Source organism: Capricornis sumatraensis, chromosome 1 (genome assembly GCF_032405125.1).
Source record: "Capricornis sumatraensis isolate serow.1 chromosome 1, serow.2, whole genome shotgun sequence".
Classification (NCBI taxonomy): domain Eukaryota; kingdom Metazoa; phylum Chordata; class Mammalia; order Artiodactyla; family Bovidae; genus Capricornis; species Capricornis sumatraensis.
Genome location: NC_091069.1, coordinates 111,777,906 through 111,805,830, shown reverse-complemented (window position 1 = coordinate 111,805,830; position 27,925 = coordinate 111,777,906). Strand labels below are relative to the sequence as shown.

Below are 27,925 nucleotides of genomic sequence, written 5' to 3'. Positions count from 1 at the left end.
ATATGAAAAAGTACAGACAGTACTTTGCCAACAAAGGTCCATATAGTCAAAGCTATGGTTTTTCCAATAGTCATACATGAATGTAGGAGTTCAACAATAAAGAAGGCTGAGCAGTGAAGAATTCATGTTTTCAAACTGTGGTTTTGGAGAAGACTCTTGAGAGTCCCTTGGACTGCAAGGAGGTCAAACCAATCAATCCTAAAAAAATCAATCCTGAATATTCTTTGGAAGCACTGATGCTGAAGCTGAAGCTCCAGTAGTTTGGCCAACTGATGGGAAGAGCTAACTCATTAGAAAAGACCCTGATGCTAAGAAAGATTGAAGACAGGAGGAGAAATGTTCGACAGAGGATGAGATGGTTGAATAGCATCACTGATTCAATGAACTTGAGTTTGAGCAAGCTCCTGCAAAGGGTGAAGGACAGAGAAGCCTAGTTGCTGCAGTCCATGGGGTTGCAAAGAGTCAGACATGACTGAGGTACTAAACAACAGTAAGGCTTGTTCATATACTCGGAACTATTACCTATTGCATGGGTGCATATTCAGTTGCTTCAGTTATATCTGACTCTTTATGACCCCATGAACCATAGTCCACCAGGCTCGTCCCTCCATGGGATTTTCCCAAAAAGAAAATTGGAGTGAGTTGCCCACCTCTAGGGGAGGTGCCTTGCCCCCTGACCCAAGCATCTAACCCACATCTTGTGCCTTGGCAAATAGTTCATTACCACTGAGCCACACAGAAAGCCCTTTTTAAATTATATTTGCCCAATTTATACCAAATATTATTTGGGTTATATCATTATCCAAAGATATCATTAAGTTTTAGGAAAACAATTTAGAAAATCTGGAATTTTAACTGTTCCCAATTTCTTATATTGCAATGAAATGATTGTTTCTGAAAGAATAATGTTTTATTTACATTCCCCTTAATATGATTTTTTAAAACTTATCAAATGGAAATTTTGATTGTAAAATTTTTGCTCTTTGATAATATTTCTATGCATTTAGTGCTTCTGTTTTCATTGTTGTTCAGTCACTAAATCATGTCTGACTCTTTGTGCCCCCTGAACTGAAGTAGGCCAGGCTTCCCTGTCCTTCTCTATCTCCCAGAGTTTCCTCAAACTCACATCCACTGAACTGGTGATGCTATCCAATCACCTTATTCTCTGCTGCCACTTTCTCCTCCTGCTCTCATGTTTCCCAACATCAGTATTTTGTCCAATGAGTTCTTACTGAATTACAAATACTTCAGTGTAATAATGATGATGCAGATGATTTAAAAGGGTGAGATGAGTGAGTTGAGTGGCCAAAGTTCATACTTTTACTATCCAGTTTTCTTAATGACTTTTAGATCATTTTACTCATTTATCTTACATGCTTAACAAACTAGATGAAAGCAGAAGATGATAAATATAGGACAACATTATAACACACATTATAATTAATATATTCACAGAAAAACAGAGCTTATTTTTCCTAAAAATTTAGAAACGTGGATTTTAAGATTTGTGAAATGCAAGTATGCTCTGACTACAGGTTTAATAATACAGATGACTGCCAACTATAAAAAGGTATATCTAACATGACCTGTTTTATAAAAAATAATAAAGGAGCTAATCCTTGTATTTATAGTTGACAAATAGAAAAGTTAAATACAGGTAGATACACGTACCAAGTTAAATGAAACCAAAGAGCCATAGTTTATATTTCCAATTAGATAATTTATTGGTCGTCAACATCAGTCATTTCTTAGGGCCCAAGCTAACAAATTCCAGGAAACATGAGACAGAGATGCTTATAACTAATAAATAAATAATAAATTCTCTGAAATTCTTAAGGTTTCGGTGTATATAGGCCTAGGGAAATTTCAGTTCTTCAACCGAATAATGTTTCAAATCCATTCTTGGTAGCAAATGTTGGGTTACTAGAGCCAGAGTTTAGTAGAAGCTGGAGAAACCACATCTTCTAAAGAACAGTGGACGGTGACAGCAGCCAGAGCCAAAGCTTCCGAAACCAGAGCCACATCCATAGCCTCCGAAGCCAGAGCCGTAGCCCAGCCTGCAGAAGCTGCCGCATCCACAGCCACGGCCAAAGCCCAGGCCGCCAAAGCCTCCATAGCTGTAGCCCAGGCCTCCGTAGTGGTTGCTGTAATGGCACATGGTGTCAGGGGTGGTGAGTCCGGTTTGCTGTTCAAGACCAGGTCCTGAGTGTGGATGTCAGCACGTGCAGAGGGATGCTTATATACCCTGGTCAGAACACATGGGAAAAAGTGGTCATTCCTTTGTTTCATTCCAAATTAGGCATTTCCTGAAGCACATTATTAAGGTGCTGACACAAGGAGAGGCACACAAATTAAATTGCTTGAGCTTACATAACTGCCTGACTAAAATGTCCTTGAACTCATTACATTCTTTTTTAATTAAAGAAAAGAAATTTGTCATCAAAGTCACAAATTTGTGTTGGCACAGCCACAAAGTTAAAATTTCCTTAACAGAATTTTTCATTACTAAGCATATTGCATCATTCATATTTGACAGTGTTTTCTCATAAAATTTTTTCTCATTTCTCCTTTTCCTGGAATTCTTTGGTTTCTCATGTATCAATTCCACCTGGATTTAAATACAATGATCTAAATATAAAATTTTATATATGTAAAATTTTTCAAATAAATATCAAATTTATTTCCCATTTGTATGTATATAATATATACATATAATATAAATATATACAAAATATATATGTATACACACACAAGAAAGCTATTTTGATTTTACATATGATGTACAAAATACCTTTTTGATTATAAATATAATAAAATTTATCTCACGAATGGAAAGGAGCTTTCCAAGGGAAAATACTCACTCTCATAACCAGTTGAAAACCATTATAAAATAGTGCCTCATACGATAATCTTCTTTTTCAGAATAGACAATACCCAAAATATGGTCTAAAAGTGCAGATGATCCTGGCTGTATGCTTTACAGTTTCTATCTTTCTTCTCTTCTCTTCTCTTCTCCATGATTCGTGTATCTTTCTTCTGGGAAACCTCTCTTTAACTCCCACTCAGCATTCACTCTCAGGCATGCTACCATCAGCTAGGTCTTTTGTTCTTATCCACTTGTTCCAATCAGTATTTTTTCTTTCGACTCATGTCTCTAATTTTATCATAATATTTTTGATCTTAAATTTTCTTTAGAAATTCCATTCGTCTCAGTGCCTTATTTTCCCTCAGGTAGCAGGCAAATATTTTTTTTTCCTAAACCATTACCTACTCATTAAAGTTTAGCCTTAAAATAAAGTTTGTCTTCCCTTAAAATCATACAGCTTTTTCAACAGAGCATCTCAAAATCTTGATGTCTTGAAAATCTCCAAAAATGAATGTGCAGTGATGAAATGACTGAGACGGGAGAAAGGTATTGGAAGCTGTTGTATAGTCTTCTGCTGTTCCTTGGCTCACTCTGCGAAGACAGCAAACCCAACCCACGTTTAAGCTCTTCTGGATCTAATCATATCTTGCACCTGGGTTTTTAACACCATATCAATTTCCACAATTTAAATTGTTACTGAGGCTTTTGTTGTTTTGTTACTGTGGCTTTGTCTTGAGGCTTATTTATAGCATTTTTACTGAAATATAAATGACATATATTATATTCATTTCAGATGTACAATGTAATGATTCAATATTTGCATACATTGCAAAGTGATCACCATAATAAGTCTAGTTAAATTCATCACCACACAGGAGTTAAATTTTTTCCTGTGTTAAAAGCTATTAAGATTTGCTGTCTTAATAACTTTCAGATGTACAATACAGTATCCCATGACATCTATTTTGTAATTGGAAGTTTGTAACCTTGACCACTTTCACCCATTTTGCCCACCCTTCACTCTTGCCTCTGCCAACCAGCAATCTGTTCTCTGTATCTATATTTCACTTGGTGTAATGCCTTCGAAGTCCCTCTATGTTCTTACAAGTAGAAAGATTTCTTTTTAAGACTGTGTAATGTTACACTTTATATATATATAACACATTTTCTTTATCCAATTATTTTTATTGTTTCTTAGGTTGATGCCATATCTGGGCTATTGTAAATAATGTTTCAGTTAAGAAGAGGGTGCAAACACTTCTTTTTTCATTTTTGCCCTGCTGCGTGGCTTGTGGGATATCAGTTTCATAACCAGAGATTGAATCTGGCCAAGGCAGTAAAAGTTCACAATCTTAACCCCTAAGAAACCAGGAAATTGCCCACGAATATCTTTTAAGTTATCATTTTTACAACATTCTTAATAATGCATTTACCCTACTGGATTGGTTTATTGTTTTTTCAAGCAAAAATATTTGTTGAATTAATGAAAAAATTTATTTTATATGGCACAATTGTGATAATTCTTTAAGGTGACTTACAGACTGAAATGACTTTCAGGTCTTAAAGGAATATTTAACTCAAAGGACTAATCAATCTTACTGTTAATTCCTGTTTTCTCCTTAATCAGTTTATTTTTATTCTGAAAAAGAAAATAGTTGGCCAAAATTATATTTTTCTCAATGAGTCATTTTGAAGTCAAATGCTGACAAAAAATCTAACAAAGTTAAGAATCCCATGAATGATTTAGTAAATCTACTAGGTTGAGTGTGATGGGACCTAATTTATGTTATCTTCAGAGAAGATAGCTATGGTCACATGAGATAAAATCTAGTAGATTCTACAATTTTTAAAAAGTGCTAAAAATGAAATATGGCATAATTTATTTGTGTAATTTCAAAGACAATAATAATATGAAAATATAAAATTAAAAATCAAGGTAAATTGAAAGTGGTCAAGAGGAGATGGCAAGAGTGGACATCGACATTTTAAGAATCAGTGACCTAGAATGGACCAGAATGGGCAAATTTAAGATGCCCATTATATCTACTTCTAGGGGAAAGAATCCCTTAGGAGAGGTGGAATGGTCCTCATAGTAGCGAAAGAGTCCAAATGTTATATTTGGGTGCAATATCAAAAACGACAGAATAATCTCGTTTGTTTCCAAGGCAAACCATTCAATATCACAGTAACCCATCTATGCCCAAACCACTGTACCAAAGAAGCTAGAGTTGAATGGTTCCATAAAAATCTACCAGACCTTCTAGAATTAACATCAAAAAGATGTGTCCTTTTCATCATAGGGGACTGGAATGCAAAAGCAGAAAGTCAAGAGATAACTCGAGTAACAGGCAAGTTTGGCCTTAGAGTACAAAATGAAGCAAGACAAAGGCTAATAGACTTTTGCCAAGAGAACACATTGGTCATAGCAAACACCCTCTTCCAACAACACAAAAGACAAATCTACACATGTACATCACCAGACAGTCAATACTGAAGTCAGATGATTATATTCATTGCAGTCAAACATGGAGAAGCTCCATACAGTTAGCAAAAACAAGACTGGGAGCTGACTGTGGCTCAGATCAGGAACACCTTATTGCCAAGTTCAGATCTGAATTGAAGAAAATAGGGAATCAAATCCCTTATGATTCTACAGTAGAAGTGTCAAATAGATTCAAGGGATTAAATCTGATAAACAGAGTGTCTGAAGAACTATGGATGAAGGTTCATGACATTGTATAGGAGGTGGTGATCAAAAGCATCCCAAAGAAAAAGAAATGCAAAAAGGCAAAATGATTGCCTGAGAAAGGCTTACAAAGAGCTGAGAAAAGAAGAAAAGCTAAAGGCAAAGGAAGAAAGGAAGATATACCCATCTGAAGGTGAACTTCCAAAGAATATCAAGGACAAATAAGAAAGCTTTCCTAAGTGAGCAATGCAAAGAAATAGAGGAAAACAGTAGCATGGGAAAGAATAGAGTTGTCTTGAAGAAAATTAGGGACCCCAAGGGAATATTTCATGGAAAGATGGGCACAATAATGTATAGAAAGAGCAAGGACCTAACAGAATCAGAAGAGATTAAGAAGCGGTGGAAAGAATACACAAAGAACTATAAAAAAAAAATCTTACTGAACCAGATAACCACAATGGTGTGGTCACTCACCTAGCGCCATCTATCTTGGACTGCAAAGTCAAGTGGCCCTTAGGCAGCATCACTAAGAACAAAGCTATTGGAGGTGATGGAATCCCAGCTGAGCTATTTCAAATCCTAAAAGATGATGCTGTGAAAGTGCTGCACTCAATATGCCAGCAATTTTGGAACACTCAGCAGAGTCCACAGGACTGTAAAAGGTCAGTTTTCATTCCAATTCCAAAGAAAGGCAATGACAAAGAATGTTCAAACTACTGCACAACTGCACTCATCTCTCAGGCTTGCAAATTAATTCTCAAAATCCTCCAAGTCAGCCTCAACAGTACACAAACTAAGAACTTCCAGATGTTCAAGCTGGATTTAGAAAATACAGAGGATCCAGAGATCAAACTGTCAAGAATCACTGAATCACAGAAAAAGCAAGGGAATTTCAGAAAAAAATAAACTACATCTATTTCATTGAATGTGCTAAAGCTTTGACTGTGTGGATCACAATATTGTGAGAATTCTTAAAGAGGTGAGAACAGCAAACCACCTTATCTGCCTCCTGAGAAACCTGTATGCAGATCGAGAAGCAATGGTTAAAACTGTACTTGGAACAATGGACTGGTTCAAAATTGGGAAAGGAGTACCTCAAGGCTGTATATTGTCACCCTGCTTATTTAGCTTCTATACAGATAGATTATATTCTTTGCAGCCAAAGATGGAGAAGCTCTGTACAGTCAGCAAAAACAAGACTGGGAGCTGACTGTGGCTCAGATCAGGAACTCCTTATTGCCAAATTCAGACTGAAATTGAAGAAAGTGGCGAAAATCACTAGACCATTCAGGTATGACCTAAAGCAAATCCCTTATGACTATACAGTGGAAGTGAGAAATAGATTTAAAGGACCAGATCTGATAGACAGAGTGCCTGATGAACTATGGACAGAGGCTAGTGACATTGTACAGGAGACAGGAATCAAGACAATTTCCAAGAAAAAGAAATGCAAAAAAGCAAAATGGCTGTCTGAGGAGTGCTTACAAATAGCTGTGAAAAGAAGGGAAGCAAAAAGCAAAAGAGAAAAGAAAAGAAATACTCATTTGAATGCAGAGTTCCAAAGAATAGCAAGGAGATATAAGAAAGCCTTCCTCAGTGATCAGTGCTACAAAATAAAGGAAACCAACAGAATGGGAAAGACTAGATATCTCTTCAAGAAAATTAGAGATACCAAGGGAATGTTTCATGCAAAGAAGGACTCAATAAAGGACAGAAATGGTATGGACCTAACAGAAGCAGAAGATATTAAGGAGAGGTAGCAAGAATACATGGAAGAACTGTACAAAAAAGATCTTCATGACCCAGATAATCACGATGGTGTGATCACTGTCCTAGAGCCAGACATCCTGGGATGTGAAGTCAAGTGGGCCTTAGAAAGCATCACTATGAACAAAACTAGTGGAGGTGATAGAATTCCAGTGGAGCTATTTCAAATCCTAAAGGATGATGCTGTGAAAGTGTTGCACTCAATATGCCAGCAAATTTGGAAAACTCAGCAGTGGCCACAGGAGTGGAAAAGGTCAGTTTTCATTCCAATCCCAAAGAAAGGCAATGCTAAAGAATGCTCAAACTACCGCACAACTGGCACTCATTTCACACGTTCCTAAAGTGATCCTTAAAATTCTTCAATCCAGGCTTCAGCAATACGTGATCCGTGAACTTCCAGATGTTCAAGCTGGCTGTAGGAAAGGCAGAGGAACCAGAGATCAAATTGCTAACATCCACTGGATCATGGAAAAAGCAAGAGAGTTTCAGAAAAACATCTATTTCTGCTTTCTTGACTATGCCAAAACCTTTGACTGTGTGGATCACAATAAACTGTGGAAAGTTCTTCAAGAGATGGGAATACCAGACCACCTGATCTGCCTCTTGGAAACCTATATGCAGGTCAGGAAGCAACAGTTAGAACTGGACATGGAACAGACTGGTTCCAAATAGGAAAAGGAGTATATCAAGGCTGTATATTGTCACCCTGCTTATTTAACTTATATGAAGAGCACATCATGAGAAACACTGGGCTGGAAGAAGTACAAGCCAGAATCAAGATTGCTGGGAGAAATATCAGTAACCTCAGATATGCAGATGATACCACCCTTATGGCAGAAAGTGAAGAACTAAAGAGCCTCTTGATGAAAGTGAAAGAGGAGAGTGAGAAGTTGGCTTAAAGCTCAATATTCAGAAAACTAATATTATCGCATCCAGCCCTATCACTTCATGGCAAACAGATGGGGAAATAGTGGAAACAGTGTCAGATTTATTTTTTTGAGCTCCAAAATCACTGTAGATGGTGACTGCAGCCATGAAATTAAAAGACGCTTACTCCTTGGAAGGAAAGTTATGACCAACCTAGACACCATACTAAAAAGCAGAGATACTACTTTGTCAAAAAAGGCCCCACAAGTCAAGGCTATGGTTTTTCCAGTGGTCATGTATGGATGTAAGAGTTGGACTATAAAGAAAGCTGAGTGCAGAAGAATTGATGCTTTGAACTGCGGTGTTGGAGAAGCCTCTTGAGAGTCCCTTGAACTGCAAGGAGATGCAACCAGTCCATACTAAAAGAGGTCAGTCTTGGGTGTTCATTGGACTGACGCTAAAGCTGAAACTCCAGTATTTTTGCCACCTGATGCAAAGAGCTGAGTCATTTGAAAAGACCCTGATGCTGGGAAAGATTGAAGGCAGGAGGAGAAGGGGATGACAGAGGATGAGATGGTTGGATGGTATCACCAACTCAATGGACATGTGTTTGGGTGAACTCTGGGAGTTGGTGATGGACAGGAAGGCCTGGCGTGCTACAGTTCATGGGGTCACAAAGAGTTGGACGTGACTGAACGACTGAAATGAACTGAACTGAACTGATCAGAGTACATCATGTGAAATGCTGGGCTGGATGAAGCACAAACTGGAATCAAGATTGTCAGGGGAAACATCAATAATGTCAGATATACAGATGATACCACTCTTATGGCAGAAAGAAAAAAGGAACTAAAGAGCCTTTTTGATGAAAGTGAAAGAGGAGAGTGAAAACTGGCTTAAAACTCAACATTCAAAAAACGAAGACTATGGCATCTTCATGACATCCCACTCACTTCATGGCCAATAGATGGAAAACAATGGAAACAGTGACAGAAGTTATTTGTGGGGCTCCAAAACCACTGAAGATGGTGACAGCAGCCGTGATATTAAAAGATGCTTGCTCCTTGGAAGAGAAGCTATGACAAACCTAGACAGCATATTAAAAAGTACAGAGATTACTTTGCTGACAAAGGTCCATATAGTCAAGTGAGAGTTGGACCATAAAGAAGGTTGAGCACCGAAGAATTCATGTTTTCAAACTGTGGTGCTGGAGAAGACTCTTGAGAGTCCTTTTGACTGCAAGGAGATCAAACCAGTCAATCCTAAAGGAAATCAGTCCTGAATAGTCTTCTGAAGGACTGATGCTGAAGCTCCAATACTTTGGCCACCTGATGCAAAGAACTGATTCATTAGAAAAGACCCTGATGTTGGGAAAGATTGAAGGCAGAAGGAGAAGTGTTCAACAGAGGATGAGATGGTTGAATGGCATCACTGACTCAATGGACATGAGTTTGACCAAGCTCTGATAAAGGGTGAAGGACAGCAAAGCCTGGTGTACTGCAGTCCATGGGGTCTCAAAGAGAGTGACATGACTGAGGGACTGAACAATAGCATTAGGGCTTGTCCATATACTAGGAACTATTACCTGATTGCATGTGTGCATATTCAGTCGCTTCAGTCATGTCTGACTCTTTGTGACCCCATGGACCATAGCCCACCAGGCTCCTTTCTCCATAGAATTATCCTGATAAGAATATCGCAGTGAGTTGCCCACCTCTAGGGCATTTTCCTGACCCAAGCATCTAACCCACATCTCCTGCCTTGGCAAGTAATTCATCATCACTGAGCCACCGAGAAAACCCTTTTTAAAACTATATTTGCCCAATTTATACCAAATATTATTTGGGTTATATCATTATCCAAAGATACCATTGAGTTTTAGGAAAACAATTTAGAAAATCTGGTAGTTTCCCTATTCTTTGTTTCTTATATTGCAATGAAATGATTGTTTTTGAAAGAATAATCTTTTATTTAAATTCCTCTTTAAATGATTTTTTTTAAATTTATCAAATGAAAATTTTGATTGCTTGTAGATAAACAATTTTTTCCTCCTTGATAACATTATTGTGCATTTAGTGTTTTTGTTGTTGTTGTTCAGTCACTAAATCATGTCTGTCTCTTTGTGACCCTATGAACTACAGTAGGTCAGTCTTCCCTGTCCTCCTGTATCTCCAACAGTTTCCTCAAACTCACATCCATTGAACTGGTGATGCCATCCAATCAGCTTATTCTCTGCTGCCATCGTCTCCTCCTGCCCTCATCTTTCCCAGCATCAGTGTTTTTTTCCAATGTGTTCTTACTGAATTACAAATACTTGAGTGCAGTAATGATGATGCAGATGATATAAGCGGGGAAGTGAGATGAGTGAGTTGAGTGGCCAAAGTTCATATTTTATTATCCAGTTTTTTAATGACTTTTAGATCATTTTACTCACTTATCTTACATGCCTAACAAACTAGATGAAAGCAGAAGATGGCAAATATAGGACAACATTATAACACATATTATAATTAATAGATTCATAGAAAAACAGAACTTATTTTTCCTAAAAATTTAAAAATGTGGATTTTAAGATTTGTGAAATGCAAATATGCTCTGATTACAGTTTTAATAATACAGATGACTACAACTATAAATAGGTATATCTAACATGACCTGTTTTATAAAAATATTAAAGGAGATTATCCTTATATTTATAATTGACAAATAGAACACTTACATACAGGTATATACACATAAGGAGTTAAATGAAACCCAAAGAGCCATAGCTTGTATTTCCAATTAGATAATTTATTGGTGATCAACATCAGTCATTTCTTAGGGCCCAATCTAACAAATTCCAGGAAACATGAGACAGAGATGCTTATAACTAATAAATAAATAATACATTCTCAGAAATTCTTAAGGTTTGGATATGTATAGGCTTGGACTGCAAGGAGATCCAACCAGTCCATTCTGAAGGAGATCAGCCCTGGGATTTCTTTGGAAGGAATGATGCTAAAGCTGAAACTCCAGTACTTTGGCCACCTCATGCGAAGAGTTGGCTCATTGGAAAAGACTCTGATGCTGGGAGGGATTGGGGGCAGGAGGAGAAGGGGATGACAGAGGATGAGATGGCTGGATGGAATCACGGACTCGATGGACGTGAATCTGAGTGAACTCCGGGAGATGGTGATAGACAGGGAGGCCTGGAGTGCTACGATTCATGGGACCGCAGAGTCGGACACGACTGAGCGACTGAACTGAACTGAACTGAGGCCTAGGGAAATTTCAGTTCTTCGACTGAATAACATTGTTGCAAATCCGCGCATGGTAGCAGATGTTGGGTTACTAGAGCCAGAGTTTAGTAGAAGCTGGAAAAACCGCATCTTCTAAAGAACAGTGGACGGTGACAGCAGCCAGAGCCAAAGCTTCCGAAACCAGAGCCACATTCATAGCCTCCGAAGCCAGAGCCGTAGCCCAGCCTGCGGAAGCTGCCGCATCCACAGCCACGGCCAAAGCCCAGGCCGCCAAAGCCTCCGTAGCCGTAGCCCAGGCCTCCGTAGTGGTTGCTGTAATGGCACATGGTGTCAGGGGTGGTGAGTCCGGTTTGCTGTTCAAGACCAGGTCCTGAGTGTGGATGTCAGCACATGCAGAGGGATGCTTATATACCCTGGTCACCACACGTGGTGATATGTGAGGCCATTCCTTTGTATCATTCCAAACTGTGCATTTACGGGAGGCCAATTGTTAACCTGTTTGCTGACACAAGGAGAGGCGCACACTCATTAAATTGCGTGAGCTTGCAAAACTGCCTGACTAAAAGGTCCTTAACTCATTCCATTCTTTTTTAATTAAAGAAAAAAAAATGCAGTCAAAGTCACAAATTTGTGTCATCAAAGTCACAAAGTAAAAATTTCCTGAATAGAATTCTTCATTACTAAGCATATTGCATCATTGATATTTGATAGTGTTTTCTCATAAAATTTTTTCTCATTTAATATTTTTATAGCACTCTTTGGATTGTCGTAATTTAAATACAATGATCAAAATTTAAAAATTTAAATCTATAAAATTCTTCAAATAATTTTCAGTTTTACTGCCCATTTGCATATCTATAATATATACATATAATACATGAATTCAATATGTAAAGATAATGTAAATATATTTAATATATATACATATACACACCAAAAAACTATTTTGTTTTTACATATGACATACAAAGCTTCCTTTTGGTTTATAAATTTAGTAAAATTTATCTCAGGAGTGGCAAGGAACTTTCCAAGGGAAAATACTCACTTTCATAACCAGTCTGAAAACCATGATAAAATATTGCCTCACACATAACCCTCTTTTCCAGAATAAACAATAACTAAAGTATGGTCTAAAAGTGCAGATGATCCTGGCTCTATGCTTTACAGTTACTATCTTTCTTTTCTTCTCTTTTCTTTTTCATGATTCATGGATCCTTCTTCTGGGAAACCTCTCTTTAAATCTCACTCAGCATTCATTCCCAGGCATGCTAGCATCAGCTAGGTTTTTTAACCACTTGTTCTAATCAGTGTTTTATCCTTCTACTCATGTCTCTAATTTTATCATAATATTTTTGATCTTGAATTTTCTTTAGCAATTCTATTTGTCTCAGTCCCTTATTTTCCCTCAGGTAATAGGCAAATTTTTTTTTTCATAATCCATTACCTACTCATTAAAGTTTAACCTTAAAATAAAGTTTATCTTCCCTTAAAATCATACAGCTTTTTCAACAGAGCATCTCAAAATCTTGATGTCTTGAAAATCTCCAGAAATGAATGTGCAGTGATGAAATGACTGAGACACAAGAAAGGTATTGGAAGCTGTTGGATAATCTTCTGCTGTTCCTTGGCTCACTCTGCGAAGACAGCAAACCCAACCCATGTTTAAGCTCTTCTGGATCTAATCATATCTTGCACTTGAGTCTTTAATACCATATCACTTTCCACGACTTAAATTATTACTGAGGATTTTGTTATGTTTTGTTACTGTGGCTTCATTTTAAGGCTTATAAGTAGTATTTTTATTGAGATATAAATGACATATATTATATTCATTTCAGATGTACAACATAATGATTCAGTATTTGCATACATTGCAGAGTGATCACTATAATAAGTCTAGTTAAATATATCACCACACAGGAGTTAAATTTTTTCCTGCATTAAAAGCTATTAAGATTTGCTGTCTTAATAACTTTCAAATACACAATATAGTATCCCATGACATCTATTTTGTAACTGGAAGTTTATAACTTCTGACCAGTTTCATCTATTTTGCCCACCCCTCACTCCTGCTCTGCCAACCAACAACCTGTTCTGTGTATCTATGAGCTGAGATTTTTGTTTTTGGTTTTTAATTCTACATATAAGTGAAATCATACGATATGTTTCTTTCTTTGTTTTACTTATTTCACTTAGTGTAATGCCTTCAAAGTCCATCTATGTTCTCATAAGTAGAAAGATTTCTTTTAAGACTGTGTAATGTTACACTTTATATATATATATATATATATATAACACATTTTCTTTATCCATTTATTTTTATTGTCTGTTAGGTTGATGCCATATCTAGGCTATGGTAAATAATGCTTCAGTGAAAAGAGGGTACAAACTGTTCTTTTTTTTTAAATTTTTGCCCTCCTGGGTGGGTTGTGGGATATTAGTTTTGCAACAAGAGATTAAATCTGGCCAAGGCAGTAAAAGTTCACAATCCTAATCCCTAAGAAACCAGGGAAATCCCCATGAATATCTTTTGAGTTACCATTTTTATAACATTCTTAATAATGCATTTACCCTACTGGATTTGTTTATTGTTTTACCAAGCAAAAATGTTTGTTGAATTAATGAAAAAATAAATTTTATATGGCACAACTGTGATAATCTTTTAAGGTGAATTATGAACTGAAATGAGTTTCAGGTTTTAAAGGAGTATTTAACTCAAAGGACTTGTTAATCTTACTGTTAAATCCTGTTTTCCCCTTTATCAAGCTTTATTTTTATTTTTATTCTGAAAAAGAAAATAGTTGGCAAAAATTATATTTTTCACAATGAGTCATTTTGAAATCAAATGATTAAAAAAAATTCTAACAAAGCTAAGCATCCCGTGAATGATTTAGTAAATCTATTGGTTAAGTGTGATGAGGGCTAATTTATTTTATTTCCAGTAAAAATAACTATGCTCACATGAGATAAAATGCAATATATTATACAATTTTTTAAATGCTCAAAAATGAAATATGGCATGATATATTTGTGCAATTTCAAATACAATAATAATATAAAAACATAAAATTAAAAATCAAGGTAAATTGGAAGTGGTCAAGAGGAGATGGCAAGAGTGGACATCGACATTTTAGGAATCAGCGAACTAGAATGGACCAGAATGGGCGAATTTAATTCAGATGTCCAGTATATCTACTACTAGGGGAAAGAATCCCTTAGAAGAAGCGGAATAGCCCTCATAGTAACAAAAGAGTCCAAAATGTACTTGCATGCAATCTCAAAAATAACAGAATAATCTCTGTTCATTTCCAAGGCAAACCATTCACTATCACAGTAACCCAAGTCTATGCCCCAAACACTAATTCTGAAGAAGCTGACGTTGAATAGTTCCATGAAAACCTAGAAGACCTTCTAGAACTAACACCAGAGAAGATGCCTTTTCATCATACGGGACTGGAATGCAAAAGAAGAAAGTCAAGAGATAACTTGAGTAACAGGTGAATTTGGCCTTGGAGTATGGAATGAAGCAGGGCAAAGGCTAACAGAGTTTTGCCAAAGAACACACTGACCATAACAAACACCCTCTTCCAACAACACAAGAGACGAATCTACACATGAACATCACCAGACGGTCAATATCAAAGTCAGATGATTATATTCTTTGCAGCCAAAGATGGAGAAGCTCTATACAGTCAGCAAAAGTAAGACTGGGAGCTGACTGTGGCTCAGATCAGGAACACCTTTTGCTAAGTTCAGATTTATTTATTTATTTATTTTTAAAGTTTTTATTTTTACTTTATTTTTCTTTACAATATTGTATTGGTTTTGCCATACATTGACATGAATCCGCCACGGGTGTACATGAGTTCCCAATCCTGAACCCCCTTCTCACCTCCCACCCCATATCATCTCTCTGGATCAGCCCTGTGCACCAGCCCCAAGCATCCTCTATCCTGTATCAAACATAGACTGGTGATTTGTTTCTTACATGATAGCATACATGGTTCAATGCCAGTCTCCCAAATCATCCCACCCTCTCCCTCTCCTTCAGAGTCCAAAAGTCCGTTCTATACATCTGTGTCTCTTTTGCTGTCTCGCATACAGAGTTATCATTAACATCTTTCTAAATTCCATATATATGTGTTAGTATACTGTATTGGTGTTTTTCTTTCTGGCTTACTTCACTCTGTATAATAGGCTCCAGTTTCATCCACCTCATTAGAACTGATGCAAATGCATTTTTTTTTTTTTTCTGACTCTAGGTGAGTGACCACACCATTGTTGTTATCTGGGTCATGAGGATCTTTTGTGTATTTTTTTTTCAGATTTAAATTGAAGAAAGTAGGGAGTCAAATCACTTATGATTATACTGCAGAAGTGACAAATAGATTTCAAGGGATTAAATCTGATAAACAGACTATCTAAATTGTACAGGAAGTGGTTATCAAAAGCATCCCCAAGAAAAAGAAATGCAAAAAGGCAAGAGGGTTGCCTGAGAAGGCCTTGCAAAGAGCTGAGAAAAGAGAAACTAAAGGCAAAGTAAGAAAGGAAGATATATCCACCTGAAGGCAGAGATTCAAGAATAACAAGAGATAAAAAAGCTTTCCTAAGTGAGCAATGCAAAGAAATAGAGAAAAACAATAGAATGGGAAAGACTAGATATCTCTTGAAGAAAATTAGAGATTTAAAGGGAACATTTCATGGAAGAATGGGCACAATAAAGAACAGAAACAGGATGGATCTAACAGAAGCAGAAGAGATTAAGAACAGGTAGAAAGAATACATAAAAGAACTATACAAAAAAGATCTTAATTAACCAAATAACCACAATGGTGTGGTCACTCACCTAGAGCCAGCCATCTTGGAGTGCAAAGTCAAGTGGACCTTAGGAAGAATCAGTACGAACAAAGCTATTGGAGGTGATGGAATTTCAGCTGAGCTATTTCAAATCCTACAAGATGATGCTATGAAAGTGCTGCATTCGTCAGCAAGTTTGGAAAACTCAGCAGCGGCCACAGGGCTGGAAAAGGTCAGTTTTTATTCCAATCACAAAGAAAGGCAATGCCAAAGAATGTTCAAACTACTGCACAATTGCACTCATCTTACATGCTAGCAAATTAATTCACAAAATTCTCCAAGCCAGACTTCAACGATACATAAACTGAGAACTTCCAATTGTTCAAGCTGGAACAACTGTATTAGAACTGTATTTTAGAAAATACAGAGGATCCAGATTTCAAATTGCCAAGAATCACTGAATCATAGAAAAAGCAAGAGCATTCCAGAAAAAAAAATCTGCTTCAATGACTGCACTAAAGCTTTTGACTGTGGATCACAACAAACTGGAAAATTCTTCAAGAGATGAGAATACGAAACCACCTTTCCTGCATCCTGAGAAACCTGTATGCAGATCAAGAAGCAACAGTTAAAACTGCACTTGGAACAATGAACTGGTTGAAAATTGAGAAAGAAGTACCTCAAGGCTGTATATTGTCACCCTGCTTATTTAGCTTCTATACAGAGTACATCATGCGAAATGCTGGGCTGGATGAGGGACAAGCCAGAATCAAGATTTCTAGGATAAATATCAATAACCTCATATATGCAGATGACACCACTTTTATGACAGAAAGTAAAGAGGAATTAAAGAACCTTTTGATGAAAGTGAAAGAGGATAGTGAAAAAGCTGTCTTAAAGCTCAACATTCAAAAAACTAGGAATATGGCATCCAGTCCCACCACTTCATGGAAAATAGATGGGAAAACAATGAAAACAGTGACAGACTTTATTTTCTTGGGCTCCCAAATCACTGAAGATGGTGACTGCAGCCATGAAATTAAAAGACACCTACTCCTTGGAATGAAAGCTATGATCAACCTAGACTGCATATTAAAAAGCAGAGATGTTACTTTCCTGACGAAGGTCCATATAGTCAAAGCTATGGTTTTTCCAGTAGGCATGTATGGATGTATGGGTTACCATAAAGAAGGCTGAGAGCTGAAGAACTGATGCTTTTGAACTGTGGTGTTAGAGAACACTCTTGAGATTCCCTTGGACTACAAGGAGATCAAACCAGTCAATCCTAAAGCAAATCAGTCCTGAATGTTCACTGAAATGACTGCTGTTGAAACGGAAGCTCCAATACTTTAGCCACGGGATGCAAAGAACTGATTCATTAGGAAAGAACCTGATGCTGGAAAAGATTGAAGGCAGGAGGAGAAGTGTTCAACAGAGGACAGGATGGTTGAATGGCATCACTGAGTCAATGAACATGAGTTTGAGCAAGCTCTGGTAAAGGGTGAAGGACAGCAAAGCCTGATGTATGCAGTCCATGGGGTCTCAAAAGAGCCAGATATGACTGAGGGACTGAACAGCAACAGTAGGTCTTGTCCACATACGAGGAACTATTACCTGACTGCATGCGTGCAGACTCGGCCACTTCAGTCATGTCTGACTCTTTGTGACCCAGTGGAATAGCCCCTCAGGCTCCTCTCTCCATGCGATTTTCCTGTCAAGAATATTGGAGTGAGTTGCCCACCTCTAGGGGATCTTCCTGACCCAAGCATCTAACTCACGTCTTGTGCCTTGACAAGTAGTTCATTACCACAGAGCCACCCAGAAAGCCCCTTTAAAAATATATATTTGGCCAATTTATACCAAATATTATTTGGGTTATATCATTATCTGAAGATATCATTAAGTTTTAGGAAAACAATTTAGAAAACCTGGTATTTTACCTATTCCTCATTTCTTATATTTCAATGAAATTATTGTTTTTGAAAGAATAATTTTTATTTACATTTCTCTTTATATAATTTTTTAAAAACTTATCAAATGGAAATTTTGATTGCTTATAGATAAACAATATTTTTGCTCTTTGATAATATTTCTGTGCATTTAGTGTTTTGGTTTTTGTTCTTATTCAGTCCCTAAATCATGTCTCTTTGTGACCCCATGAACTGAAGTAGGTCAGGATTCCCTGTTCTTCTCTATCACCACAGTTTCCTCAAACTCATATCCATTGAGCTGGTGATGCCATCCAATCACCTTATTCTCTGCTGCCACCTTTTCCTCCTGCCCTCATCCTTCCTAGCATCAGTGTTTTTTCCAATGAGTTCTTACTGAATTACAAATACTTTAGTGTAGTAATGATGATGCAGGTGACTTAAGAGGGTGAAATGATGAGTTGACTGGACAAAGTTCATATTTTTCCTCTCCAATTACTTAACAGCTTTTAAATCATTTTACTCACTCTTATCTAACATGCTTAACAAACTATATGAAAGTTGAGGATGATGATGAATACAGGACAACATTATAACACCTATTATATTTAATCTGGTAAGTCGCTTCAGTCGTGTCCGACTCTGTGCAACCCCATAGACAGCAGCCCACAAGGCTCTGCCATCCCTGGGACTCTCCAGGCAAGAACACTGGAGTGGGTTGCAATTTCCTTCTCCAATGCATGATTCACAGAAAAATAGAGCTTATTTTTTCCTAAAAATTTAGAAATATGGATTTTAAGATTTGTGAAATGCAAATTTGTGAAATGCAAGTGTGCTCTGACCACAGTTTTAATAAAATGGAACATTACCAACAGGTATATCTAACATGACCTGTTTTTATAGAAATATTAAAGGAGAAAATTCTTGTATTTATAATTGACAAATGGAAAAACTACATACAGGTATGTATACATACTGAGTTAAATGAACCCAAAAGATCTATATTTTGCATTTTCAATTAATTAATTTATTGGTCATCAACATCATTCATCCATTAGTGCCCAAGCTAACAAATTCCAGGAAACAAGAGATAGACATGCTTATAACTAATTCATAAATAATAAATTCTCTGAAATTCTTAAGGTTTGGGTGTATATAGGCCTAGGGAAATTTCAATTCTTCAACTGAATAACGTTGTTTCAAATCCATTCTTGGTAGCAGATGTTGGGTTACTAGAGCCAGAGTTTAGTAGAAGCTGGAGAAACCACATCTTCTAAAGAACAGTGGACGGTGACAGCAGCCAGAGCCAAAGCTTCCGAAACCAGAGCCACATCCATAGCCTCTGAAGCCAGAGCCGTAGCCCAGCCTGCGGAAGCTGCCGCATCCACAGCCACGGACAAAGCCCAGGCCGCCAAAGCCTCCGTAGCCGTAGCCCAGGCCTCCGTAGTGGTTGCTGTAATGGCACATGGTGTCGAGTGGTGAGTCCGGTTTGCTGTTTAAGAACAGGTCCTGAGTGTGGATGTCAGAACGTGCAAAGGGATGCTTATATACCCTTGTCAGAACACGTGGGAAAACACATGTGAAATTATGCATTTACCGGAGGCAAATTGTTAATCAGTTTGTTGACACAAGGAGAGGCACACACTCATTAAAATGTTTGAGCTTGCATAACTGCCTGACTAAAATGTCCTTGAATTCATTACATTCTTTTTTAATTAAAGAAAAAAAAACTGTAGTCAAAGTCACAAATTTGTGTCTGCACAGTCACAAAGTAAAAATTTCCTGAATAGAATTCATTACTAAGCATATTGCATCATTCTTATTTGACAGTTTTCTCATAAAATAATTCCTCATTTCTCATTTTCATAGCACTCTTTGAGTTGTTGTGTATTAATTCCACCTAGATTTAAATACAATGATCAAAATTTAAAAATTTAAATCTATAAAATCTATAAAATTCTTCAAATAAATGTCAAATTTATTTCCTACTTGCATATCTGTAATATATTCATTTAATATACAAATATTATATATACATATAGCATACATATATATAGTATATATGCATCACAGACAAGAAAATTTTTGATTTGGCATATGGCATACAAAGCATTCTTTTGGTTTATAAATACAGAAAAATTGTTCTCAGAAGTGGCAAGGAACTTTCCAAGGGAAAAAACTCAGTTTCACAACCAGTCTGAAAACCACTATAAAATATTGCCTCACACGATAATCTTTTTCAGAATGGACAATACCCAAATATGGTCTAAAATGCAGATGATCATGACTCTATGCTTTACAGTTACAATCTTTCTTCTCTATTATTCTTTACAATCCCTGTACCCTTCTGTGAAACCTCTGTTTAAATCTCACTCACCATTCATTCCCAGTCAGTGGAAGTGATAGAATTCCAGCTGAGCTATTTTAAATCCTAAAAGATGATGCTGTTAAAGTGCTGCACTCAATATGCCAGCTGCTGCTGCTAAGTCACTTCAGTCGTGTCCAACTCTGTGCGACACCAGAGATGGCCAGCAAATTTAGAAAACTTAGTAATGGCCACAGAACAGGAAAAGGTCAGTTTTTATTCCAGTCCCAAAGAAAGGCAATGCCAAAGAATGTTCAAACTACTGCACAACTGCACTCATCTCACATCCTAGCAAATTAATGCTCAAAATTCTCCAAGCCAGACTTCAATAATACGTTAACCGAGAACTTCGAGATGTTCAAATTGGATTCAGAAAATACAGAGGAACCAGAAATCAAATTGCCAAGAATCGTTGAATCATAGAAAAAGCAAGAACATTCCAGAAAAATATCTATGTCTGCTTCATTGACTGCACTAAAACCTTTGACTGTGTCGGTCAGTTCAGTTCAATCGTTCAGTCATGTCCAACTCTTTGTGATCCCGTTGGCTGCAGCATGCCCAGTCCTTCCTGTCCATCACCAATTCCCAGAACAGTTTACACAAACTCTTGTCCATTGAGTCAGTGATGCCATACAACCATATCACAACAAACTGTGCAAAATTCTTATTGAGATGAGACTATCAAACCACTCTATCTACCTCCTGAGAAACTTGCATGCAGAGCAAGAAGCAACAGTTAAAACTGCACTTGGAACAACGGACTGGTTCAAAATTGGGAAAGGAGTATATCAATGCTGTATATTGTCACCTTGCTAATTTAGCTTTTATACAGAGTACATCATGTGAAATGCTGGGCTGGATGAAGCACAAGCTGGAATCAAGATTGCTGGGAAAAATATCAATAACCTCAGATATGCAGATGACACCAGCTTTATGGCAGAAAACAAAGAGGAACTAAAGAGCCTTTTGATGAAAGTGAAAGAGGATAGTGAAAAAGCTGACTTAAAACTCAACATTTATGAAACTCAAACCATGGCATCTGGTCCCATCACTTCATGACAAATAGATGGGAAAACAATGGAAATAGTGAGACTTTATTTTCTTGGGCTCCAAAATCACTAAAGATGGTGACTGCAGTCATGAAATTAAAAGACACTTGCTCCTTGGAAGAAAAGCCGTGACAAACCTAGACAGCATATTAAAAATCAGCGACATTACTTTCCTGACAAAGTCCATATAGTCAAAGTTATGGTTTTTCCAGCAGTCATATATGGATGCATGAGTTGTACCATAAAGAAGGCTGACAGCTGAAGAACTGATGCTTTTAAACTGTGGTAGTGGAGAAGACTCTTAAGATTTCCTTGGACTGCAAGGCAATCAAACCTAAATGAAATCAGTCCTGAATAATCACTGAAATGACTGATGTTGGAGCTTAAGCTTCAATACTGTGGCCATCTGATGCAAAGAACTGATTCATTAGAAAATACCCTGATGCCGGGAAAGATTGAAGGCAGGGAGAGACGTGTTTGACAGAGGATAAGATGATTGAATGGCATCACCGACTCAATGGACATGAGTTTGAGCAAGCTCCAGGAAAGGGTGAAGGACAGGGAAGCCTGGTGCACTGCAGTCCATGGGGTCAGAAAGTGTCAGACATGACTGAGTGACTAAACAGCAACATTAGGGCTTGTCCATATACTAGGAACTATTAACTGATTGCATGCGTGCAGACTCAGTCACTTCAGTCATCTCCGACAGCTTTGTGACCCCATGGAACATAGCCCACCAGGCTCCTCTCTCCAAGGCATTTTCCCAACAAGAATATTGGAGTGAGTTGCCCACCTCTAGCGGATCTTCCTGACCCAAGCATCTAACCCACGTCTCGTGCTTTGGCAAGTAATTCACTAGCACAGAGCCACCCAGAAAGCCTTTTTTAAAAGTATATTTGCCAAATTTATACCTAATATTATTTGGGTTACTTGACGATAACATTAAGTTTTAGGAAAACAATTTAGAATATCTGGAATTTTACCCATTCCTCATTTCTTATATTGCAATGAAATGATTGTTTCTGAAAGAATATTTTTTTATTTGAAAAACAATTTTGAAAATCTGGAATTTTACCCATTCCTCTTTTCTTATACTGCAATGAAAAGATTGTTTTTGAAAGAATATTTTTTATTTGCATTCCTCTTTATATAATTTTTTTTAAAAACTTATCAAATGGAAATTTTGATCAGTTCTAGATAAAAACTTTTTGCTCCTTGATAATATTTCTGTGCATTTAGTGTTTTTGTTTTTGTTCTTGTTCAGCCACTAAATCATGTCCGTCTCTTTGTGACCCCATGAACTGAAATAGGTCAGGATTCCCTGTCCTTTTCTATCTCCATTTCCTCAAACTCATATCCATTGAGCTGGTGATGCCAGACAATCACCTTGTTCTCTGCTGCCACCTTCTCCTCCTGCCGTCATCTTTCCTAGCATCAGTGTTTTTTCCAATGAATTCTTACTGAATTACAAATACTTCAATGCAGTAATGATGATGCAGGATATTTAAAGGGTGAGATGAGTAAGTTGAGTGGCCAAAGTTCATATTTTTACTATCCAGTTTCTTAATGACTTTTAGATCATTTTACTCAGTCTTCTCTTACATACATAACGCATTAGATGACAGAAGAAAATGATGAATATAAGACAATATTATAACAGTTTATAACTAATAAACTCACAGAAAAACAGAGCTTATTTTCCTAAAAATTTATAAATATGGATTTTAAGATTTGTGAAATGCAAGTATGCTCTGACTACAGGTTTAATAAAGTACACTACCAGCTATCAATAGGTATATCTAACACATCCTGTTTTTATAAAAATATTAAAGGAGAAAATTCTTGTATTTATAATTGACAAATAGGAAAATTATACACAGGTATGTATACATACTGAGTTAAATGAATCCCAAAGATCCATATTTTGCATTTCCAATTAGATAATTTATTGGTCATCAACATCCTTCATCCATTCATGCCCAAGCTAACAAATTCCAGGAAACATGAGACAGAGATGCTTATAACTAATAAATAAATAATAAATTCTCTGAAATTCTTAAGGTTTATATGTATACAGGCTTAGGGAAATTTCAGTTCATCGACTGAATAACGTTGTTTCAAATCCACTCATGGTAGCAGATGTTGGGTTACTAGAGCCAGAGTTTAGTAGAAGCTGGAGAAACCACATCTTCTAAAAACAGTGGACGGTGACAGCAGCCAGAGCCAAAGCTTCCGAAACCAGAGCCACATCCATAGCCTCTGAAGCCAGAGCCGTAGCCCAGCCTGCGGAAGCTGCCGCATCCACAGCCACGGCCAAAGCCCAGGCCGCCAAAGCCTCCGTAGCCGTAGCCCAGGCCTCCGTAGTGGTTGCTGTAATGGCACATGGTGTCAGGGGTGGTGAGTCCGGTTTGCTGTTCAAGACCAGGTCCTGAGTGTGGATGTCAGCACGTGCGGAAGGATGCTTATATACCCTGGTCACCACACGTGGTGATACATGAGGCCATTCCTTTGTATCGTTCCAAACTGTGCACTTACGGGAGGCCAATTGTTACTCTCTTTGCTGACTCAAGGAGAGGCGCACACTCATTAAACTGCGTGAGCTTGCATAACTGCCTGACTAAAAGGTCTTTGAACTCGTTACATTCTTTTTTAGTTAGAGAAAAAAAAAATTTGTCATCAATATTACAAATTTGTGTCTGCACAGTCACAAAGTAAAAACTTCCTGAAGAGAATTTTGCATATTGCAAAATTAAGCATATTGCATCATTCATATTTGATAGTATTTTCTCATAAAATTTTTTCTCATTTCTCATTTTCATAGCACTCTTTGGATTGTAATGTATTAATTCCACCTAGATTTAAATACAATGATCAAAATTTTAAAATTTGAATCTATAAAATTCTTCAAATAAATGTCAAATTTATTTCCCATTTTCATGTATATAATAATACATATAACACACAAATTCAATACGTACATATAAGATAAATATTATATGAATACACAGATGAGAAAACTTTTTATTTTACATATGGCATACAAAGCATCCTTTTGGTTTATCAGTTCAGTTCAGTTCAGTTCAGTCTCTCAGTCGTGTTCGAGTCTTTGCGACCCCATGAACTGTAGCACACCAGGCCTCCCTGTTGATCACCATCTCCCAGAGTTCACTCAGACTCACGTCCATCGAGTTGGTGATGCCATCCAGCCATCTCATCCTCTGTCGTCCCCTTCTCCTCCTGCCCCCAATCCCTCCCTCTTTTCCAGTGAGTCAACTCTTCTCATGAGGTGGCCAAAGTATTGGAGTTTCAGCTTTAGCATCATTCCTTCCAAAGAAACCCCAGGGTTGATCTTCAGAATGGACTGGTTGCATCTCCTTGCAGTCCAAGGGACTCTCAAGAGTCTGCTCCAACACCACAGCTCAAAATGATCAATTCTTCAGTGCTCAGCCTTCTTCATAGTCCAACTCTCACATCCATACATGACCACAGAAAAAACCATAGCCTTGACTAGACAGACCTTAGTCAGCAAAGTAATGTCTCTGCTTTTGAATATGCTATCTAGGTTGGTCATAACTTTTCTTCCCAGGAGTAAGCGTCTTCTAATTTTATGGCTGCAGCCACCATCTGCAGTGATTTTGGAGCTCCCCAAAATAAAGCCTGACACTGTTTCCACTGTTTCCCCTTTATTTCCCATCAAGTGATGGGACCGGATGCCATAATCTTCATTTTCTGAATGTTGAGCTTTAAGCCAACTTTTTCACTCTCCACTTTCACTTTCATCAAGAGGCTTTTTAGTTCCTCTTCACTTTCTGCCATAAGGGTGGTGTCATCTGCATATCTGAGGTTATTGATATTTCTCCCGGCAATCTTGATTCCAGCTTGTGTTTCTTTCAGTCCAGTGTTTCCCATGATGTACTCTGCATATGGGTTAAATAAGCAGGGTGACACTATACAGCCTTGATGTACTCCTTTTCCTTTTCCAACAGTTCTAACTGTTGCTTCCTGACCTGCATACACATTTCTCAAGAGGCAGGTCAGGTGGTCTGGTATTCCCATCTCTTTCAGAATTTTCCACAATTTATTGTGATCCACACAGTCAAAGGCTTTAGCATAGTCAATAAAGCCGAAAGAGATGTTTTTCTGGAACTCTTTTGCTTTTTCCATGATCCAGCAGATGTTGGCAATTTGATCTCTGGTTCCTCTGCCTTTTCTAAAGCCAGCTTGAACATCAGGAAGTTCACGGATCACGTATTGCTGAAGCCTGGCTTGGAGAATTTTGAGCATTACTTTACTAGCATGTGAGATGAGTGCAATTGTGCGGTAGTTTGAGCATTCTTTGGCATTGCCTTTCTTTGGGATTGGAATGAAAACTGACCTTTTCCAGTCCTGTGGCCACTCCTGAGTTTTCCAAATTTGCTGGCATACTGAGTGCAACACTTTCACAGCACCATCTTTCAGGATTTGAAACAGCTCAGCTGGAACTCCATCACCTCCACTAGCTTTGTTCATAGTGATGCTTTCTAAGGCCCACTTGACTTCATTTTCCAAGATGTCTGGCTCTAGATTAATGATCACATCATCATGATTATCTTGGTCATGAAGATCTTTTTTGTACAGTTCTTCCATGTATTCTTGCCACCTCTTCTTAATATCTTCTGCTTCTGTTAGTCCTTTATCAAGCCCATCTTTGCATGAAATGTTCCCTTGGTATCTCTAGTTTTCTTGAAGAGATCTCTAGTCTTTCCCATCCTGTTTTTTCCCTCTATTTCTTTGCATTGATCGCTGAAGAAGACTTTCTTATCTCTTGCTATTCTTTGGAACTCTGCATTCAGATGCTTATATCTTCCCTTTTCCCCTTTGCTTTTCAGTTTATAAATATAGTTAAAATTTATCTCATGAGTGGCATGGATCTTTCCAAGGGAAGAAATTCACTTTCATAACAGTGAAAACCCTTTCACAGTCTGAAAACCATATAAAATGTTGCCTCACATGATATCCCTCTTTTCCAGAATGGACAATAACTAAAATATGTTCTAAAAGTGCAGATGATCCTGGCTCTATACGTTACAGTCACTATCTTTCTTGTCTTCTCTTCTGCATGATAATGTGTCATTCTTCCATGAAACATCCCTTTAAATCTCATTCAGCATTCATTCCCAGCCACACTAGCATCAGCTAGGTCTTTTGTTCTTACCCACTTGTTCCAATCAGTATTTTATCCTTCTACTCATGTCTCTAATTTAACATAATATTTTTATCTTAAATTTTCTTTAGCAATTTTGTTTGTCTCAGTCCCTTATTTTCTCTCAGATAGTAGGCAAATATTTTTTTCATAATCCATTACCTACTCATTAAAGTTTAGCCTTAAAATCATACAGTTTTTTCAACAGAACATCTCAAAATCTTGATGTCTTGAAAATCTCCCAAAGTGAATGTGCAGTGATGAAATGACTGAGACGGGAGAAAGGTATTGGAAGCTGTTGGATAGTCTTCTGCTGTTCCTTGGCTCACTCTGTGAAGACAGCAAACCCAACCCACGTTTAAGCTCCTCTGGGCCTAATCATATCTTGCACTTGGGTCTTTAACACCATATCACTTTCCATGATTTAAATTATTACTAACACCATAAACAAAAATAAACTCAAAATGGATTAAAGATCTAAATGTAAGACCAGAAACTATAAAACTCCTAGAGGAGAACATAGGCAAAACACTCTCTGACATAAATCACAGCAGGATCCTCTATGACCCATCTCCCAGAATATTGGAAATACAAGCACAAATAAACAAATGGGACCTAATTAAACTTAAAAGTTTCTGCACAACAAAGGAAACTATAAGCAAGGTGAAAAGACAGCCTCCAGAATGGGAGAAAATAATAGCAAATGAAGCAACTGACAAACAACTAATCTCAAAAATATACAAGCAACTCATGCAGCTCAATTCCAGAAAAAATAAATGACCCAATCAAAAAATGGGCCAAAGAACTAAATAGACATTTCTCCAAAGAAGACATACAGATGGCTAACAAATACATGAAAAGATGCTCAACATCACTCATTATCAGAGAAATGCAAATCAAAACCACAATGAGGTACCATTTCACACCAGTCAGAATGGCTGCGATACAAAAGTCTACAAGCAATAAACGCTGGAGAGGGTGTGGAGAAAAGGGAACCCTCTTACACTGTTGGTGGGAATGCAAACTAGTACAGCCACTATGGAAAAAAGTGTGGAGATTCCTTAAAAAACTGGAAATAGAACTGCCTTATGACCTAGAAATCCCACTGCTGGGCATACACACCGAGGAAACCAGAATTGAAAGAGACATGTACCCCAACGTTCATCGCAGCACTGTTTA

At 37.4% G+C, this 27,925-nt stretch overlaps 2 protein-coding genes across 2 annotated transcripts; both read right to left on the bottom strand.

Annotated features, from left to right (window-relative positions):
• Positions 1-11,529: 11,529 nt before the first annotated feature.
• On the bottom strand, positions 11,530-11,751 carry LOC138075792 (keratin-associated protein 19-3-like). The gene has a single exon (XM_068967795.1). The coding sequence runs from the start codon at positions 11,749-11,751 to the stop codon at positions 11,530-11,532; it is 222 nt and encodes a 73-aa protein (XP_068823896.1).
• A 7,644-nt stretch (positions 11,752-19,395) lies between these two features.
• Positions 19,396-23,948, bottom strand: LOC138092699 (keratin-associated protein 19-8-like). The gene is made up of 2 exons (XM_068988794.1): positions 23,843-23,948; positions 19,396-19,490 (listed from the first exon to the last, which is right to left on the bottom strand). The coding sequence occupies exons 1-2, from the start codon at positions 23,946-23,948 to the stop codon at positions 19,396-19,398; spliced, it is 201 nt and encodes a 66-aa protein (XP_068844895.1).
• Positions 23,949-27,925: the final 3,977 nt, after the last annotated feature.